We start from the raw sequence: 21,671 nt of genomic DNA on the forward strand, positions 1-21,671 counted from the left end.
ATGGAAGACAAAAAAAAGAGAAAGGTTTTAAGAGTCATGTGGAAGGACTTGGACCAGCCTTCAGCCTGGAAATGTTTTTTAACTCCATATTTTTTTAGAACCTGATAAACCATACTTTCCCCCACAGAACAGTTACTGGAATTGGAAGGTTTTATCCCTCATTCCATGAGGTTGCAAGTATAAAAGCATTACCTTAGGGATGTGTCTGATGCTCTCTGAGCTAAAGCACACAAGCACATAATCCCCAGTACCTTGGAGATTAATGCTTAAGTGAGGAGTTAGTGGTGCCAGAAGAGGGCTTTCTGTGGGGCTGTGCTAAGTGTCACCAAATACAGTTTCAGGATCTCAGACAGAAGCATTGGAGCTGCTAATTGCACTGGGGGTGTTTTCTAAGTGGCAGATGAGACTTGAGACACTCAGGCTGATTGCTCTGTCATGCAGCCAGACACAGCACAGGGCTGTTATCCTACAGGGATGCCAGTAACTCCTCTGTGACTGATAGATGGGGGAACACTCCTCTGACCCTGGCATTTCCAAAAATATTGACTTGTCTTTTCTGTTTATTGGTGCAAAAATCAATTCAAGTTGTGGGGCTTTTAATGATAGTTGAATGGATGCAAGTTCTTTCCATCTTGCTTTTGTCCTCTCCATGCAGTTTGCCTCATCTCTGCATTAAAAGCAGATGAAAAGACTGGAATTTCGAATGGCTTTTGCAGTAAGTCACAAGTGCATGTCTAGACTCCTTAGACAATTTTTATGTTTTCTCACTAGCATGTAGGGTGAGAGTTTCTCTTTAGTAAACTAGTTACACAGCCAGCTCAAGTATAACAGTTTTCCTATTCTGAGAGTTTTACAAGCTATGTTAAAACTCTATCTTAACTTGGTGTGTCTGTGCTGAGACCTTCATGGTCCCTTCTCAGTTCTCATCCTTAGGAAGTTCTTTCATCTTGTATTTACATAGCCAATGTACATATTTTTAATTTTTTGAGGAAGATGGAGTGAGACTAAATTGGCTCCTTAGCTCCTCCCCTGAATGAAAACTCCTGTCTATTTGTCTATCTCCTTATTTCCCAAAGTGACAGGTGTACCTACAAAATGTGAATCACTTACCTGTTGCTCCTGCTAACAGCCTGAGACCTCTTAGTGGTGTCCTAGTCCCAAATGGCAGCAGCAGCAAACCTTTTCTAGACACATTCAAGTGGCCAAAGTAATGGCCTAAGCAATGTGTGCTGTTCTGTGTCTTCCCAGCTCTGGAGGGCTGGGTGTCACCTTTTAGAAGAGCAAAAACAAGAAAGAAACATGTTGGGGGGGGGGGGGGGGGGGGGGGTACATCTAATGAAATCATCTAGCTACCAAATCCAGAGACAGAATGAAATTTCATGCTAAACAAAATTGTGGGAATCCAGAGCTTCCCTCTGGCTGCCCTGGAAGGTCTGGGACCCTGGCAGGGGGTCAGGAACCCCCTATACAGAGCCCCAGAGACACTGTCTGTGATCTCTGGCCATGGAAAAGAGTTTTCAATCTTACAGGATGAATTACCAGCTCTGAGTGTTTGATATAAATAATAATTAAGTGTGGCACAGAAGCAAAAGTAAAATTTTAGGATTCTAGATTAGGGGTCCAAAGGGGACAAGATGGAGGAAATTGGGTGTGTCTTGTCCTTTTTCTCCTTCTTCTTCATGCCCTCCATGTTTCACTGTGGTGTTGGCATTTTTCTGTTGGTTCAGGCTGGGGACACACTGTCCAATGTAGGTGACAGATATTGGCACGTTATTGTAAATCCAGCCCAGGGAGTTTCTGGTATTTAATGTTTGTAACATCCCACTGAGGGCAGAGCCCCACACGCTGCCCTGCAGGACAGAGCTGGGCAGGGCAGCAGAACATGTGAGAGATCAACAGAATAAACAACCTTGAAACCAGCACAGACCAATTATGGCTTCTTCTTTGGCAACGGGGCAGAAAGACAGAGACTTTTACAATCTCGGAATCATCAATACCACAGATTCTGATGCAAAATGAATATATAAAATGCTAAAGTGCCATTGTTTGCAATGTATCTACTAATAATGCTTAAAAAGACAACCTTGTGGTTGTTACTTAAAATGTTGGAGTGCAAATCTGATGGTGACAGGTGCAGCTCTTTTCTCTGCCCACTCAGAGCCTTGTGCTCCCCCGGATCTGCTGGTGCAGCTGTGGCTGCTGAGCCCAGTCCCATACAGGAGCTGAATCTCCCAGCTGTGGCACCTCAGCATGGAGTGATCCTGTGAGTTCCTGCACTGGGAGCACAGGGCTGGAGGCTGTGAAGAACTCAGTGCTGAGGGCTGTTGTCAGCAGCACCTGGCAGCAAATTTCAGGGACTAGAATGATGCAAATTTTAAATGATGTAGTTCAGTAATTGCAGCTTAAGATTTTCACCTCAAAATGCATTTCCAGAGAAAGCAGTGGTAGCTTTGTCTCCTGATGTAGAAATTTCAAACTTAGCATATCAATACCTTTTATGAAATACACCTGATTACCCTGGAGGAAAGGCTGCTCCCATCTCTTGGAAGTCTTTGTCCACATGACTGCTGCCTCAGTTACTCTGAATAGATTTCTGCTCTGCAGGAAATGTAACTGTGCTATCACTGTAGTCTTTATTCTAGTACAAAAGTTGAACTTCATTTATTGACACTTCTTACAACAAATATTGTGTTTAAGGATTGGGAACTGCAGTAGTTATAACATTTTAAGTGTTTGTTCTATTTTTCTGCTTCACTAAAATTATAAAATTCTCTCATTTCCAGGGTTGCACACAGAAGTATATTGTGAAGAACTACTTCTACTACTACTTGTTCAAGTTTTCAGCTGCTTTGGGTGAAGAGATTTTTTATATCACTTTCCTTCCATTTACCTACTGGAATATAGATCACTCTGTGTCCAGAAGGATGATAATTGTTTGGTCTGTAAGTATTTCTATGATTAATTTAAACTTTAATTCTCTGTCTATAGCTAATGAATATTTAAGAACAAGAACAACCCTTCAAGAAAATCCCTTCAAACCAAAGAAGCACCAACACTGTTTATGTGCAACTTGTGTTTAGGAAGAAAAGGCACTGCAATGCTGAGAGAGGAGGCGAGAGGCATCCTCCTCTGATTCAGGGTTTTTTCATCTCTGCCACATCTTGGGCTGACATTTTTTCAGCACAATCACTGACTGAGCTGCTTTTGATACAGTTTGCAGAGAACAGTTGGGAAAACACTTCCTTCCCAGTGCATCATAGTATTTCAGGGATTGCTTTTCATCACTTTAGGAAGACTTTCTCCTATTTTCTTTTCTTCTATGTAATTTCATATGGTTCTGGCTAAGCTGAAATTACTATAAACCTAACAGTAAGGGGATATGCAGGCTGCCGTGGAATAAGCAGGGTGTTTCTGCAGCCACTTGAGGGGGGAAGAGATCAGATTGTCTGTTGAAGGCTAAAAGCATTGATTTTTATTAATAGAGAGCATTCACAAATTAACTGACTTCATCATTGCTTCAGCATGGGTTTGGGGTACCCAGAATAATGCATTTCCATTGTAGCCCCGAAAAAAACAGGAGATAACTGGGCTCTTCAGACCAGGACTGGCTGTTCTGTCACTGCCATTGCTCATCTTGGTATTGATCAGATATTGCTGCCCAAATAAAACCATTTTAGAACAGAGAAGGGAGGTAGGGAGCACCTCTGTTAGCTGGCAGAGCCTGGATGCACTATCAATCTACACTGATTTAAAAACTGAATCTTGGTAAAAACTTTAATATGCTATCCAAGTTTATCTCTTTACAGTGAAGTTTCTTTGTGATCTAGTCAATTCTGTTTAATGATATTTTGTCTTTTGACTAAATAATATGATAAGAAATAATAAAACCAACTTGAATTGGGTTATACACATCAAATACACCTGGTATTTGGCAGAAGGCATCAGTTGTTGGAGTGCAAATCTGATGGTGCCAGTAACCTTAGTCAATACATTTTATAAAGAGAACATGAGAAATAACTTGCAGATGAAATTTAGAAGTAGGTGGACACAGTACAACTAGAGCTGGATTTTGGCCAGGAGTACACCTACAGCTTCTGGAAACATGCCACAGAAGATGAAAATTGGTAGTCACTGCCTTCTGGGTTTGCATATAACTCAAAAAAAATGAGCCTTTGGAGTCTTTTACATGCATTTCTGTAGATTTGCCTTGTCTTTTCCTTGCAAGGAATTAATCTGAGTATTGGCCAGATCTAGTCTGACTTAATTAGAGTATTCAAGCATCTGATATGATAATTAATATTATTTTTCACTTACTGAGTTGTGGAGCTGCACTTTATACTGAAAAGGGGGAACTGTTTTAAATACACGGGCTTGCAACAATCTGTATTTTTAAAACATTAGTTGTATGTAACTGTGAAATGGCTAAAAATGTCCATGCAGGCCACGTGTTACTGCTGTGGCATGTCCAGCTGGGAGGATCTCTTGCTGGTGAGCAGGGACTGGCACTCACAGTGCTGGTGCTGGTCTAACAGTCATAAAACCACAGAATGGCTTGGGTTGGAAGGGAGCTCAAAAACCACCTCCTTCCATCCCCCTGCTGTGGCAGGGGCACCTTCCACCAGAGCAGGCTGCTCCAAGCCCTGTCCAGCCTGGCCTCAGATGCCTTGGTCCTGGATGTGACATTTGTGTCAGCTGCAAGGGAAACACCAAGGTGGCAGTGGGACAAAGCTGTGCTTTTAACTAAATTGGAGGTTTTTGGTGATGGGCTTCTGAAGAAATGCTTCTGAATGCATGATGATGATGGTGATGGTGTGTGGCTAAGAAGTGTGTTAGATGGCAGTAAAAACCCAGGCAGCCTGAAAGTCTCTGACCACAGCTGTGAGTGGAGGGCTGGGAAGAGCATGAAGGGATAATTGCAGGTCCCAGGCAGGTCCTGCAGAAGGCTCTTATCCATCTGGGGAAGGGAGCTGGTATCAAAGGAGAGCCCTAAGGGCAAGGTGGGAGTAGTTCCCCTTTAAAGGGGGTGCTCAGGATGAGGAGAGGTTGTTAGTGAAGCTCTTGAGCAGGGAGAGAGAGTGGACCAGCAATGACCTTTTCAAAAGCCTGGGCAAAGCACACGGATGTAGGGAACATGGCTGGCAGGGATGATGGTGACACCACTGGCCAGGAGAAGTGGCTCTGGAGAATGAGGGTGCTGAGGGTGGCACTTTTTGTGCTGTTTCCCACTTAAACCTGTGAATTTCTGCTGCAATTGGGAGATGATAATGTTGGTGTCCCAGGATGAATCACAGGAGTTTCATCCCTTAAAAATTAAAGCAGCATTAATGCTGTTTACAAAGACTTCCTGCCATCTTATCTGTAGCAGTTTATGTGGAGCCAGTCACCCCCATTTGAGAAAGATAATTTCAAATTGGAGCTGGGCCAGGGATGATTAAAGAACAGACTATTTTCTGAGCAGAGACCAAAAGCTTACATAAATCCCTAGCAAAATGAAATTGGAGGGAGAATGGGGCTGGCTGCAAAAACCATGGGGAAGGAAGGAGCTTCTTAAAATAAAACTACAGTCATAAGAAGAAACGTGCATAAGGCAGTCATAAATAATTTCAGTTGAAGCCAAAGGTTGTGAAATAGCTCTAGAAGGGTGAAGGGCAGAAAGAAAAATTTTAAAGAGTTTATTTCAGCAGCAGCAGAAGAGTGGACTTGGAACCCAGGAATGTCTTCTCCAGCCCTGGGTCCCCAGAGCCAGCTGCTTGTGCTTTTCTCCTCAGGTGGATGGCCGTGGGAAATGCTGAGTGGTTTTGCATCCAGATGCTTTGGCAGCATAAAGCTGCATGTTGAGCTTCCATGGGGCCTTGCCTCTGAGGATTTAGAGTATTTATGCAGGCTTTAGCTTTACCTTTGTGAACAGCTGGAGGAAGTAACTGTGTGAAACCTCTGAGCAAGGTGCTGAGTCAATAACGAAGGTCCCCTGGTGCCTTTGCTTCTCTTCTCCAGCAATTTGAAGTAAACACTCTTGAAACTGCACAGGCAAGGCTTTGATACCTGTGACTCTTGCAATTTCAGCCAGGAAGTGCAGAGATGAAAAGCAGCTTCACACAGTCCCCAAATGTTCTTTAAGTTTACTGCACATCTCAGCTCAAGAGGTGAAATCTCACTTTGTTTCTGTTTATTTTTTACTTTTTGCACTGCTTCAGGTTTGAAATCTTTATTTTAGTGTGGAATCTCAAATGCAGAGACCTAGGGGAAAAAAAAACCCTTTCTGTTTCAGTTTGCTATTCAGCATGCCTGGAAATTTCTTTTTCTGGGTTTTGTTCCTCAGGCCTCTTTATAGAATATAAAACTTTAATTTATGCAATGTAAATAAGAGCTGGCCAGCATGGACTTTGTTGGGGCAGGTGTGGAAGCTTTTGGCATGTGACAAGCTGCTGACTCAGGAGTAGGTGGCACCTCTGAAGGGAGGCAGCGTTTGGGTGTTTGTGATGCCAGGCTGTGTGTGCCCCTCAGGGCTCCCTGAGCAGCACTGGCTGGGGACATCTGCACCAAGTCTGAGAAGGTTCTGGGTCTGAATCCAGTGCAGTTTAGTTTTCATCTTGCTTTTCAGAAGAACAGTTTTCTACAGGCTGGCAGCACTTAGTTACTCAGCAATGATGAGCTCATTACTCCCTCTCAGAGCAGCCAGGAGTTTCCTAATCAGCTGGAGTTCACCTGCAATTGTGATGCCAATGATATGGCTGTGCGGTGATTGAAAACACACTTGGAAGCAAACTCCTGGTTTTACAATTTGTGTGTGTGTTAGTGCAATTGCAACACTTGGCTGAAACAAGCCTGGAACTGCTGACAAACAGAGTCACTTGAAAGCCAAGCTCCAAATATTGCACTGCACAGGAACATGTAAAACTGTATTCAGGCACATAACTAACTACATGTCAGGATACAAAAATAAATGGTGTGTGCAAGTTGATAAAGTGTTGATTGAAAGGGAATTTTGCAAGAGCTGGCAGCTGTACTCCACCCTTGAAGAAAAAGTGCCAATAAGGCTTTCATAACTGAGACAAGCTCTGAATCATTTAAGGTGAAGTTTCAACTGGCAACCTTTTGTATTTCAGTAGAACTTCTAGGTGTAACAGTTTACAGTTTTAGATGTTAGATGACAAACCAGATCAACCTGACAGTACTTTTCCCTGCTACCAGGAGCCTGGATGCCTGGACTCAAATTTCTTTCTCTAAGCCCACTATAAGACACTCAATTACCTTATAGATTTTGTCTAAAGGCTTCTTTTAAAGACAGAGAATGTGTTAGGGTGTTGGCTGGTTGTGCTTCTGGAGGCTTGAGGTACTACTAATCTTGTTCTGGTTTTGTGTTTCTGAAGCCTGAATTGAGACAAAGTCGTCCTTCCTTAAATATATATAACAGTTTTAGAAAGCTGCCCAAGCTGTGTCTTCCCTGTCCCCCAGCCCCTGCTGCCCTGTGCTGTGCTGTGAGTGCTGTGCTGCTTGTGGTGGGCTGGAGACCTGCCTGTGGGATTTGATGTTCCCATAGTGGCTGGGACAGCCCAAGGGTTTGAGCATCCCACCAGCTGAATGCAGCCTTGAACATCCCATGGACCCTGGCCAAGCCCTTGGGAAACGTGGAAAGCTCCCGTGCAGCCAGCACAAGGTGGATGTGTTTTCTGGAAACAATACCCAGCTGGAAATGGCAGGTGCTGGAGCTCTGGGAGAGCCAGCTACCCTCTCCCACAAGGTGTGTGTGCCTCCAGGAGGATCCAGCCCTGCTGCTGGGCTTGGAGCACGGGGAGCAGCCCGGTGCTTCAGGAGGGGATGGGGAGCAGGAGGCAATCTGAGGGTGGCTTAGGGCCCCAGGTTCTGCTCTGCAGGGCTTCCTCCACCTGGGCTGCTGCCAGGGCAAGGGGCCAAGAGTGCTGCTCAGTGACTGTCATGGTGTGCTTTGCTGGAGCCAAGCCTTAGTTCTTGGCATTGACTGGGGGGTAGGTAGGAGGAGTACCTCCACAAGAACAAGCTTTTCCTTGCCCTGTTCCTCTTTCACTCTGAACCGAGTGATGCCCGAGGGACAAAGTCACAGCAAGAATCTGCTGCAGTGTTTATCTGGTCACTGCACCTGGGGGATGCTGAGCACAGAGCTGTGCAGGCTGGGTGCTTGGCTTAATTTCTCTATGGTAAATCAAAGTCACGCCTGCCTCAGCAACCCCACACAGTCTTTACTTCTGCTTGACTAATCATGTTTATTAATAGGCCAGCCTTCTTTTTTTTTTCTTCAGTATGCTTGGTCACTCCTATCAGTGCACAGTGCTCGGGAAAGAAACCCAAAGTAACGTCATTTTCAAACTGTAAGTTTCCTTTCTGGTGAGATGACCCTGCAGGCCAGGGTTTCTAGAGCCAGGTTACAGAGTTTCTATTTTGGAGCTAAACCAGAAGATTTGGAGTCAGGCTGCCACACTGTGAATCTCAGGGAAGAAATTGCCTATGCTATTTGACAGCGTGTCTTCTCTAGAATTTTGTCTTGTCCTTTTAACAGATCAATAATGAAGATAAGGACAGCTGCAAAATCAGAAGCTGAAAACAAATATGATCTAGTTCCCCTTTGTTAGCTGAAATATGGCAGAATAAAAAAAGAATTGCTCCTCCTGACCTTCATATGCCAGTGAGAGAGACAGGTGTGTCCATCCTGCACAGAGGTTGTAGAGGGCAGGGGTGAAGGAGGATGTCCACACAAAGCACACCTTCAGCACTGAGCATGTTTCCTCAATCCTGCCAGGCTCAGGGTCTGGGCAGCTGCCATAGGAACATTCCACAGGGGAAGTTGCACTCTGTGGCAGTACTGCCACGCCTCTGCACAGGGAACAGGCTTAGTTGTGTCTGTCTGCTCCATGTGCATCTGCACTGTGGTGGTAAATCTGCTTCCAGAGCTCTTGCTTCCTGTCATAGGAGTGATGCATGTGAGGGGAAACCATTGCAAATACCAGACAATGCCTGCAGGTCAGAAAAACCTCCTCCTAGATTGTTGACTTACACGCCAGAGGCATGGGAATGTCAGGGAAACAGGTCACTTCATGGCACTCAGATGCTCAGAAGGAGGGGAGCAGCCCCTCACCCCAGAGGGATCTCCTTCAGATGTTGGAACAAATGAATAGCTATCCACACCTGTGTGGATTCTAATACCTCAAATTTTGTTCTGTAGTTGTTCACTAAAGCAAAATATTTTAAATTACAAAGATATGATTGTCTTGTTTATCCTGATGCAAAGGCTCAGGTGAAGAAGTATTTTTGGAGGTAGACTATATATATGACTCAGAGCAAATTAAGAGGAAGCTCTCAGAAAAAGACCACAGAGGCTGTCTTGCTGCTATAGCAACTGCCAATTGCCTTTGTGTAGTAAAATGTAATGCTGTTCACCCAAAGTGGCAATAAAGCCTTGCCTTTCCTTCACCTGGAGTCCTGGCTTGCTGTAATGTGCTGCTATTGCCCTTGCACAGCTGTAGCTGTGGTAGACACCACAGAGCCTGAGGAAGGTCTTGCTTTAAGCTGCTTACAGTTTTTAGGTTTTGTTTGGTTTTTTATTGCTGCTTACATTTGTTGCAAGGATTTAACCCAAAAGAGTTCAGAGTCATTTTCATTGCGTTGGGAAAACATGGATGTGCATGAGAGAAGGGTGAGGGTGGGCACTGCCGGATGGGTCCCACTGGTGCCACTCCTGCTCCGTGGCACAGGGCTGTCCCAGGGAGGGCACCCGCTGCCAGGGCCGGCAGCTCTGCAGAACTCTGCTTTGCCATGCTGTGAGAAAAGAGCCTGTGGGGAGCCTGGGCAGAGCCGAGCTCCTGCAGCCCTCACAGAGCCCGGGCAGTGCTGGGCAGAGCCGTGCTCCTGCACCTGGGCAGTGCCAGGCAGAGCCGGGCAGAGCTGAGCTCCTCCAGGTCCCCCAGCTCCCCCATGCCGGGCACAGCCGGGCTCCCCCAGCTCCCCCAGCCCCTGCAGCCCGTGCAGAACCCGGGCAGAGCCGGGCACAGCCAGGCTCCCCCAGCTCCCCCAGCCCCTGCAGCCCACGCAGAACCTGGGCAGAGCTGTTCTCTTCCAGCCCACACACAGCACCCGAGCAGTGCCGGGCACAGCCGGGCTCCCCCAGCCCCGCAGCCTGTGGGGTGCAGGTGCCACGGCACTGCCTGTGCAGGGTGGCCTTTAGCAATGTGCCCCTGATGTCATTCTCTCGGGCAGCCTGCCACTTCAGCTGCTGGGGGTGTTTTACCTCACCCACAAGCGCTGCTTCTGCCACATATTTCAGAATTATGTGTGTAAAGCCATGTGCATGGTACCCAAGTAAGCTAAAGGCAAAGGTACGGTGCTTCAGAGATCCATGCTGTCTGGGCATATTCTGGAGTCCCCTGCATGTTTTATGAAGGTCGTCTCACCTCTCCTTACCCGCTATACAGTTTGTTTCTAAAGTAAAAGGGTCAGAATTTAATCTGGGATGCTGGGAAGGGGAGGGTGTTGTGATGATGTCTGGTATTTTCATTTACCCATCCCACTTCCAGCATTAAGTCTGTTTTTTCACCATCACAGGAGTCCTAGCATAGCCTTCATTTTTGAGATGACTCATTTCCTTTTCTGCAATGCTCTTATGTTCTAGTGCTAATAATACTTACACAAGTGGAAGTCATTATTATAGAGGACTGCTGATAAACTGGCTCATCCTACCTTGCCTCTCAGATGGTATCACAAATGGCAGCCTCAATGTTTTATGTTCTGCCCGAGAGAGCAATTTTTCTTTCAACCTTGGAATTTAATTAACTTCCAAACATGTGCCTGCATCCATTTGGAAACTGAAGGCATTAACTAAATAAAATCACACAGTAGGTTTTTAAAATACATTTGTTCCTTGAGCCTTTGTTTACTGTGAACAGTCTGGGGCAGAGTATTTATTCACTGTCTTCCCTGTGCCCTGTGTGTCCATAGGAGCAGCCAGGTGGGTCCCACCTGCTGCTGATAATAAGGCAGTAATGTGATTCATATGATGAGGAATAAAGGATGCAAAGTCACTTTTCCAGGCTCTGCTGCTGGCTGTAAATCTAGCACTCTCTGGCTTGTGCTTTGCTGTAGAGGGAAGGACGAAGGAATGACTGGCTTTTTCCTGGTCCTGACTTCTGAATCCTGAATCCTGCCATCTTTCTTTTAATGTGAAACCATTTTTTAAATGGCTGATGGGAGAGAGAGGGATGCAGCGTGCCTCGTGACAAATGTGGCAGTGGGTGATCGTGTTGCTGTTCCAGCATATGGCCAACACCAGTAGAAAGGGAAGGATGTTATTTTAAGTCCCCTCCTTTGCTGGTGGGAGCATAAGAAGCAGAAGAGCAAGCTGTCTCACACAGCAAGTGAGCTTTCATGGTAGACATCAGTTAACCTGATTTTTGTACTAAAAAAAAAAGAAAAAAGGTTTGCTTGGCTTTGTTTTAAAGAGCCTCCTCTGCCTATGTGTGGCTACATTATGTAAAGGGAGGAGGGCTACAACAGAAAGCAAATACATCCTACAGGGACAGCCTGGTTAACTTGTCTCAGATGTCCTCACTGTGGATGCTGAGAGAATGCTGCATTTGGGGAGAGGCTGCTAAGGAGCACGGCTGGATGGGCAGCACCTCTCAGGGACACTGGATAGCATTGCCCCTTGCCTCTGCTTCCCTTGCTGACCTGAATGCAGCCCTCACTTAAACGCCTGGTGTCTCAAGCAGGGAATAAAATCCTTTTACTGGGGAGTTAGGCAGGAGAACTGGTAGCTCATGTTGCCTGTCCAGTTTCCCTCTGCTGCCTCTATGAGGATGCCGAGGCTGTCACTGAATAACCACACGGGTGCTGTGGCCCAGCAGGGCTCCTGCAGCAGTGGCTGGAGTGGGAGCTGCTGGGAATGGGGGAGCTGGGGCTGGACATGGCTGTGATTTGAAGATGAGGTGGAAAAATTTCTCATATGGCTGCTTTCTTTGCAGGAGAGGGGTTGTAAGGGATAGGGAGGAAACTTAAACTTCTCTGGCTTGGTGTGGGAACCAGCTGTCTGTCTCACACTGTCCTGTATTGCTGAATCTCATCAGCCAACCCTCCTTTTGGTCCCACTTCTGCTCAGGTTACCACAGAGTGCAGCAAAACCACCACTTCCTTCACTGGCTGAGCTAATGGAAAGCCCTTTAATAATTCAGGAGATAAATTCTCCACTTGGAGGGGTGGATTCTGCAAGAAAAAGCACAGAAATACAGGTGGTTCTTGGGTGGGCTGCGTGGGGATTGCCTGTGCTGACTGACAGCCCTGTGGCCTTTCCTGTCCCCAGATAGTGATGTACATAGGCCAGGTCTCCAAGGACATCCTGAAGTGGCCTCGGCCCCTGTCACCACCTGTCGTGAAGCTGGAGATGAGGACGAATGCAGAGTATGGGATGCCATCCACCCACGCCATGGCAGCTACAGCCATCTCCTTCTCCTTTTTCATTGCAACCATGAACCAGTACAAGGTAGGGGTACAAAAGGAAACCAGAAGAAAAAAAAGAAAATACATTAAGAAAAGAAAAGCCTGTGTCTGCTTCCAGCAAGCCACATAAAGCTTGCAAATCCAAAGATGTTGCTACTTCCAGAGGAGTTCTTTATTTATTTTCACAGATGTGTATTCTTCCCTGTTCTTACCTGTAGCTGCTCAATAACAAAAGAAATTTAGTGGTAATGTCCTTTTTTATGCAAGGACTCCTCTCAGAGCTGCTGGCAGGCTGCACTGCCCTGCTGTAGTTTGGTGGGGTCACTGTGTTTTTGCACGTGGGGTGGCCTGGCAGGGAAGGTGCCTGGTTGCCACATTTTGTGTTCAGGCCATGCCCACCAAGTCACTGCTGCACACTGGGACATGCTGGCTCCCAGGGGAACCAAAGGAACTCTGTGGTTTCTGTATGAAAGGAAAAGCATTCCTGGAAATCCCCTGGTCCAACCTGAGTTAGACTAACAGCACGCAACATGATCAGGAAGCCTGCTTGTCAGAGCAGTAACAGCAACTTCACTGTAGGAGCTGTAGGCTGCTTGGGGAAGTCTCATCATTTTTCCTCATCTTCCTAAAAGGTTTATTTCCTGGAAACCCATTTCTCCATGATGATTATTTTTGTTCTGTTTAATGAATCCAAGCCTGTGTTTCCTGTACTCTAGCAATAATCACTTCCTGGCTGCATTGTATTTAAGAATGTTTCTTAGCCCTCTCAAGGGATAAACCCATGTAATAAGAGGGCTCCTGCTTCCTGTGTGGTAACAAGAGCAGCTTGACAGTGGCATGGAGACAAGGAGCCAAAAGAGGGGATATTTGTTAGTCCTGGGAGCCAGATCCATCCCATGTGTCAGGGCTGCCAAGATGACCTGGTCAGCATTGCCTTCTCCTCAATCCAAAGTGACCAGAGGGACATGCAGCTCTTAACAGGCAGTCTTGTGCTTCCTGGAAACTGCCATGAAACAATAAAGCTGCTGTCAAACAATTAAATGGTTTAATTGCCTCTATTAAGATAGAAAAATCTCCAAGTACATTATGCTGCTATCTTCTCAAGATGCCCTAATCATCAATTACTGATCTGGACTAGCTCGAAGGCTGCCTGCTGAGGGAGGAGTCAAGTGGGTGCAAATCCTCCAAAGGCTTAGAGAGATGAGGGAAAATAGTGTTTTATGAACTGGGAGTGACATCTGCAGCTGGATTTGAGCTCTCTATTCAGGAAGCTGGAGTATGCCAGGGGAAAGGGTCAGAAGTGAGCTGCTATGCTTAGAATTTCCACAGAGGCATTTTTGTGCTGACCTGTGGACACCCTGGTCAGCCGTAAGCCTCTGACAGAAGATGGAAACTTTGTGTCAAATTGGATTAATTAATTGCATTTATTTGTATTTTGAGTTGGTTTATTTTTTTCAGAAAAAAACTCCCTTATGGATTGAAAGGAGCCCAACAGCCCACTCAGTTTCAGAGTTTGAATGAGTGGATTAAGGGCTAATATGTTAAGCTTATTCTTTACCAAACGTGTTTTTTTACAATTTTTAAATGTTTTATGTTTAATGATTTATTTAAATTGTTCTTTCCATGTTTTTAGTTTACTCAGGGAGGGTATTAGGCAAAAAACAGCTTCATAAGAAGATGATTAAACCTTTAAGTGTCACGGGGAAGAGCAGTCCTGACTGCTCTAATAGCTGGACTGTGGTTTCAGCCCAGACATTGATTCTCCCCACTCAGGCACTGCTCGAGGACAATCGATTACACTTCTGGTCAGACTCTGCAGCTGTCACAGTCGCCTTGGCTGAGCTGAGACTGCAGTGCTACCTCAGGCACGGCTTGTACAACATGCCTGCCTTCTTCCTTAAGCTCTTTGACACTAACATGGGTTTTGCAGATAGATATTGTAGAGAACAATTCTGCAAATACCATCTATTCCCCAGATGTCTCCACAGTGAGACCAGATGTTGCAGAAGCAGGCACCACAGGTAATGAAATGACCTTCCAGCAGGGTTGTGTGCTGATTGAGGGGGACCATGTCTCAGGTCACATTCATCTCTTGGGGAAAGCACAGCTCAGGAGCCTCTTCCCAGCACGAGATCCTTATGTCAGTCCAGCTGCTTGGTTTAATGGTGTATTTTTTCCCCCCCCCTTTTCACAGTATCCATTCGAGCTCGGCCTCGTAGCAGCGTTCGTGGTTTCGACGTTGGTGTGTCTGAGCAGGCTCTACACAGGGATGCACACAGTCCTGGTAAGGATGTGCCTCCAGCGCTGCTTTCCTACAGCTCTGCCGGGTGGTGGCCGTGCCAGCGCAGGGGCAGGGAGTTGTGCCGCTGAGTTTGGGGCTGGGCTCTCGGAGGAGCTGCGGAAGCCCTGGGGCTGCTGCTGGAGCCCGCAGGGGATTTACAGCGCGGGGAGGCTGCGGGGCGCAGCCGGCTGAGCTGAGCGCGTCTCCAGCGCAGCTCCCCATTTCGACATGTAATTGCCAGGAATGCGCTTGGGCAAGCGGCGCTGCTCCTGAGCTCAGCCCTTTGTGCAATAGTATCAGCGCTGGCAGCGGGACAGCCGGGCTGGCTCAGCCCCAGCCCGGGAGTGCCGGCAGGAGCTGCGGCTCGGTGAGCCACGGGCCAGGCGCGGCCGCCTTGCGCAGGCACCAGGAGCTCAGCAATGACAGGTTCCTTGTTTGCAGCTGGAAGGAAATTGCTGCTTAAGGGATTGAGGTGCACAAATAGTTTGTCTGAAAATAATTGTAAAATAGCTGTGGGTTTATATGACAGACTTGCTGGGCACAGTTGCTTAGAGACGTCAGTGCTGCTTTAGGAACTAATTTCAGTGTGCCTGTGATAGCTGGTTCATTCCTGACAGGATGAAACTTTTTTGATCTGTTACATACAGTGGACAGAGGGGCGGTCCAGCTTCCAAAATATGGATAAAAACTTCGGGCTATTTCTTCAGGAGTTTGATATGCGTTGTTGGTTGCATATGCATAAATAATTGAATTTTTTTACTAAGTAATAATTATGTTTGTAATGAGATTTGATGGCTGTAAGAAAGGGAGCCCTCGTGTGATTAAGGTTAGCTATAAAATATAGCTTGACCTTCCCTTTCAGGCCCAGTGGATCAAAACAGTATCTTACATCGAGGCTGCAGACACCCTTTTTGGGCTACTGACCTTAAGTCAAAAAGTAAAAATTCTTTGCATACTTCTCTTGCTGACCCATCATAATGAAAGACCCCTCTAAATTTAGATGGATTTTCGGGTAAAGAAGAAAAAGTCCTTTGTGCTTTTGATATGATAGAAAAGGGCTGTAAAATAAAATTTTAGAAAAAGCTTCCTAGCTGAAGAGTGAGCAATGCTGCCTTTCAGAAGGGCAAAGGTGCTTGGCTGGGTCTTTATCCAGTGTGTGCCAGGCTGGGTCACAGGTTCCACATGCAGCTTGTCACACAGGGACTGGCTCTGCTATGCCACTGGCTCTTTGGGGAAGAAGTGCAGTCCAGAGTTGTGTCTGACCTCAAGCCATCACCTGAAAGAGTCTCTGGGTTTTTAACTGAGGCCATAATAGAAAGGATGTAATAATGTATTACATTTTAGTAAAGCAAAGGAATGGGTAACAAATATCCATGGACTTGGTGCAACTGAGTTTTTCCTGTTTGAGGAACCAGAGGAAGAGCGACAAGGGCAGTTGCACTGTGCTTTCCTGCAGCTCCTCATCAGTGCAGAATCTCATCTTCTGTAGTCTCAGCCTTACAAATCTATTTGTATTTTAGCACTGCTGGCCTTGCTTTTGAATGAGGAGGGGTATCAGAAAGCACAGTGATGTCATTAGAAGAGATATTCCCATCAAAGACCTCCTGGAGAGGCAGTCAGCTGGTATGGGAGCTGTCTGCATCCTTCCAGCTGTACCAGAGTGAATACTATGCTCAGGGAAAAGGGAACCAGCACCCATGGCCTAGGCTGTTACCAGGAGAGCATCACCCAGCCAGAGAACGGGGTGGCAGCAATGCACTCACTCTGTTGACAGGTAATTGAGTTACAACCACCCATCTCCATCACCTCAACATCAGTGTCCCGTGTGTGTGGAAAAACAGGGGAAATGCAGGGTCCTTTCTTGTAGGTCTTAAATGATGGAGTCCAAGAACCTGGTAAAGAGGCAATCTGGAGTTACCTGGAAAGGACAAAGTAAAAAAGAAAATAAAAATTTGGATACACTTTGAAGCAGTGAATCTGTAAGTTTTTAAGGGTTATTTTTGAGAAACAAGAAGCAATTGGAGATTATATGAGTGATAACTGTTGTTGTATGCCTTTTTTCTCCAGAGAGTTGTATTCTAGAAAATATTACTTTGTTTCACCTCTTAAAACACTGGCCCAATTTTTTGTCCCGTCCTCAATGCAGTGAAAAAGTTTTCCTGCCTCACATCTGCTGAAGCCATTCCCTCCAGAGCCACAGCTGATGTGGGGAGAACCTCGCTGGCACTGCCACTGCCCTGAGTTACAAGCAATAATCTCCTGTGCTGAGCAGCATGGTCACTTTTTATAGCAAAAAAAACATGAAGGGCTTTTTCTCCCCCCTGAGATGTATCATTTAGTGTTGATGCATTTATTTCTGCCTACACTTCCCACAGGGGGAGTTGGGGGTGTGTGTTCTGAAGCTCCCACCCCACCCCTTTGTTGGGCTGTATTTCAGGTTTTTTCATACTACCATTAATCCTGAAATTATCTTAGATATTTTAAAGCTGATAAACACCCAACATAGTCACAGTATTTCACACACTGTGCAGCACAGTTCTTAGGAGTGGAGTTTAGGAGCATGAGTAGTGTCTCACACTAAATGAATATAAGGGAACTCAGGCAGTAAGTGACCTTGTACCAGACAGAATAGGAAAAGTGCTCCTTATGCTTGGATTGGGAGTATCAGGGAAGCAGGGCAGATGTTTGGGGCAGTGTGGGAGCAGGGCTGAGCTGCATGGCCGTGGAGGGGCTTCAGGGGAGCTCGATGGAGCCTGGGGAGGACTTGTCTGTGCCGAGGGAGCTGGAGCATCCCAGCAGGATGGTTGAACCTCCCAGCAACCGGAGGTTTGAAATTCTGCAGGTAGTACTGCACCTTGAGCAAAATCCGTGCCTGCCCTTATTTAAAAATTCCTTTATAATTGCGGGCTTGGCGAGAGGCTAATCTGTTTACACAGGCAGACAGGCAGGAATGTGCTTCCTGGGCGTGCTGACAGCAGCTCCACTCCCGGGAAAAACTCAGGTCCTGCTCCGGGGGGCACAGCAGCCAGAGTCCGCAAAGCAGCTCTCGCAGAAATCAGAGTCATCCCTCCTCTTCCCATCTTGTCCTGAGTTTAACAGGCAAGGGGACACGTCATTAATTCTGCATTGCTAAATGTAAGCGTTGCTCTGGATCTTGCCAACCTCTTTTGGATGTTGAAAAAAAATCAAACCTGCCCATGCACACCGGGACTGAAGGGACCACCGCAGACAGCCACAGCATGTCCTGAGCTCTCCAGCAGCTTCTAGTTTCAAAATGAGAAGCCAGATATTGGTGGATGGGGGGAAAACAGAATAAACTGTTGGCATCCTACATATACATATATATGTACTTACAAAACATGTACTACATATATCTATATATCTATATCTATATCTATATCTATATCTATATCTATATCTATATCTATATCTATATCTATATCTATATCTATATCTATATCTTTACTTACAAATTATATACATTGTATACTTACAAATTGTATACACTGCTATACTGGTACATGCATTATAAAACACACAAAATTAACAAATATAACAATGAAATAAGCATTACTTCTGAAAAATGTACATTTTATTTGACTTATGAGCAAAAAGTATGTTCTCCCCCCAACCCCACTGGCTGCTTTGTGCACCCAGTTTGGAGACCACTGGTACAATGCCACTGGTCAGGGGCAGAGCTGAGTGTCTGGGTCCTGCTTGAAACTTCCAAGAGCCACGGTACTGTACTGGGGCTGAATGGGAGAATAACAAAATTCAGAAAACTTCAATTAGGTTTGTAAATAGGGACTGTTTGCAACTGGCTCGGGAACTGCTGGAGTCAGCTGGGTAAATCTGAGCAAAGTTTTGTGAGGAAATGTTAATATTTTGTTACATTTCTTTAATTGAACAGAAAAGCATGTGAACAGCTTTTGAATTTTGCTCCTTGATCATGCACAGAGGGGTATTGAGGACTTTTTCTTCTAACATGATGTGGACAAGCATGTGTGTGGGAAATATATGTACAGAGTGGGGATGGGATTTATGAGGATCAGTGCTGGGAGCAGCCCCTGGCTCTTTTGTGTTGAGGTGGTTGCTTAGTGTTGGGCCAAACCATGCTTTGTGTGCAAAGGTATCATCTAAGAATTGACAGCAAAACATGATTTACTGTGAAGTAAAGGTATATAATATAGTGGTATTTTACATACTAGATATCTGTGATCAAGTCTGTGTATTTCCATGGCTAGCCTCATGTTTTGGATGAGAGAATAAAAGGAAATTTGTATTAGGGATGTGCAAAATGGCTGTAGGAGTTGTTTAAAACCAAGTGCGCTGTGAATGTAATGGAAGTTATAAACAGCTGAAGTTCAACCATACAGGAGTAATGCATTTACCAGAATGTCATTAAATATTTCTGTTGTGAGAAAGTCCCCTCATTCCTGCTCAAAGTGAAGCTCACATAAATAATTTTCAGACTGTGACCAATCATGGTAGTAGTCAGCTGTCATGACTTGTGAAAAAGATACAATCTTAGAAGAGGACATTTCTGTCTGTAGCTAACTTCAGCTTTTGCAGAGCTTTTTGTGGCTGTAAGAACACTGCTGCCTCTACATGACACTGGAAGGGTGGCACAGGGAAACTTGTTTTATTGCTTTTTACCTGGCTGCTCCCATACAGAGAGCTTTTGTTAGGGGCTACCTCCTGCCTCAGCTTTGTGGCTGACAACAATCAAGCTCCCAAAACACCTTATTTGCCTCTGTTAATAAATTAGGGTTTAACTATATGCTTGCTTCAGGCAGTGTACCAAAGGCCAGATTTCAGAGACTTGGGCAACAAATTTCTCCTTGCTGTATCCCTGCCTGGAGGTGCCTTCTTCCGCAGTTGGCAGAAGCCATGGCACACACACCACATCCCACAGCTCTGCCCTTTCCATCCCTGGAGCTTGTGGTTCTGGGATGGGAGCCTGTCTCTGACAAGGGACAGCATCTCCCCCTTTATGCAAAGCAAGCAAGGGATAATCACACTGACATGATGAAACTGTTGTAGGGTTATGGGAGGGAAAGGGTTTGTGCGAAGGCAGCTCACTGCAATGTTGTCCTTGGGATGGAGTTGTGCACGTGCCTTTTCCGAGGTCATAGGTGGGAATGTCCTCAAATGATGAGAGCAGGTGAGGAAGGATGTGTGTCCACAGACATATGCATATACATAAGCTAAGGCTGGGATTGTGGATTGTCATGTTTTGTTTAGCACATGGTTCAGGTTTTCCCTGCACATGGATAATGCCATCAGTGGACTCAGGGTGTTCTCCACTGCTGGGCCCCACCTATGCAGATACTGGTCTTTTATAATCACCCAAATACCTGGTTTACCTTCCAGGCCTCACAAAGCCTTTAAAATGTGATTTCTTTACAGGATGTGATCGGAGGAGCACTGATTTCGGCTGTGCTGCTCGTGCTCTTGTATCCTGCGTGGGACACAATAGATCACTTGCTGTTAACCAGCCCCTTCTGCCCATTGTTCTCCATAGTAGTGCCTCTTGTCTTATGTTACAACTACCCCAAACTAGACTATTACAGCCCTACCAGGGGAGACACCACTACGATCTTAGGAGCAGCAGCTGGAGCAACTGTGGGATTTTGGTTAAACAACCAGTACGCTGCTTCGGCCTACGCTGGCCAGAGCCTTCAGCCTGGCCTCCCTCTGATCGCCAGCACAATGGTGTTGGTGCTAGCCAGGTTCTCCGTGGGGATCTTGGTTGTCCTGCTGACACGCTGGCTCATGAAGAGCGTGGTCCTTGGCGTGCTGGGCCGTCGGTACAAGTTCCCCATCGGTGACCTGGAAGCCCGGAGGCGCCTGGAAGTGGAGGTGCCCTACAAGTTTGTGACCTACTCCTCCGTGGGCTTCACGGCCACCGTGGTTGTGCCGCGGCTGCACGAGCTGCTGGGGCTGATGTGAGCACAGCTCCTCCTCGCCGAGCCGCCGCTTCGGACACGGGACAGTCCAGGCTGCTGACCAAACCAAAAAGTGTTTTGTGCCTTTCTGCACTGGTGTGGTGGGTTTGGCTCTGGCTGGATGCCAGGGGCTCACCAAAGCTGCTCTATCACTCCTCTCTCTCCAGGGAGAGAAAATATAATGAGAGGATCACGGCTCAAAACAAGGGCAGGGAGAGATCACTCAGCGGTTTTACTGTCACAGGCAAAACAGACTCAACTTGGGGAAATAAGTTTAATTTATTATCAAACTAATCAGAGTAGGATAATAAGAAATAAAACCAAATATTACAACCACCTTCCACCTACCCCTCCCTTCTTTCTAGGCTCAGCTTCCCTCCTGAAGTCTCTAGCTCCTCCTGCCCACCATCACATGGGATTGGAGGTTACAGTCAGTTCATCACATGTTGCTGTTCCTTCCTCCTCAGGGGTAGAACCCCTCACACTCCTCCCCTGCTCCAGCATAGGGTCCTTCCCACAGAAGACAGCTCTTCAGAAACATCTCCAATGTGAAGTTTTCCATGGTCTGCAGTTCTCCATCCAGCAAGGGTCCCCTGAGGGATCAGAAGTCCTGCCAGGAGCCTGTTTCAGTGGTGTTTTTCAAAACCTTCTTAGGGCATCACCCTGCTCCAGTGTGGGGTCATGCACTGATTGCAGGTGGCTTTCTGCTCCCCATGGACCTCCATGGGCTGCAAGGGCACAGCTGCCTCACCATGGGCTGCACCATGGGCTGCACCATGGGCTGCACCATGGGCTGCAGGGGAGTCTCTGCCCTGGCACCCAGAGCACCTCTTACTCTTCCTCATCCTTCTGTGATCTTGGTGTCTGCAGAGTTGTTTCCCTCTCATATCTTCACTCTTCTGCCTGCAATTGTATGGATTTTTCCTCCCTTCTTAAACTGTGTTATCCCAGAGGTACTGCTACTGTCACTGATGGACTCAGCC

At 46.3% G+C, this 21,671-nt stretch overlaps 1 protein-coding gene across 1 annotated transcript in view; it reads left to right on the top strand.

The window, feature by feature from the left end:
• SGPP2 (sphingosine-1-phosphate phosphatase 2) overlaps positions 1–21,434 on the top strand; it is a 33,399-nt gene extending 11,965 nt beyond the window's left edge. Inside the window, exons 2-5 of the mRNA XM_021553640.2 lie at positions 2,784–2,942; positions 12,323–12,502; positions 14,654–14,743; positions 20,150–21,434. Of these exons, the coding sequence (XP_021409315.2) occupies positions 2,784–2,942; positions 12,323–12,502; positions 14,654–14,743; positions 20,150–20,692 (972 nt within the window). The 3' untranslated portion in view covers positions 20,693–21,434. The remainder of the gene's footprint in view (positions 1–2,783; positions 2,943–12,322; positions 12,503–14,653; positions 14,744–20,149) is intronic.
• The last annotated feature ends 237 nt before the right edge of the window (positions 21,435–21,671 follow it).

Source organism: Lonchura striata, chromosome 10, assembly GCF_046129695.1.
Source record: "Lonchura striata isolate bLonStr1 chromosome 10, bLonStr1.mat, whole genome shotgun sequence".
Taxonomy (NCBI): Eukaryota; Metazoa; Chordata; class Aves; order Passeriformes; family Estrildidae; genus Lonchura; species Lonchura striata.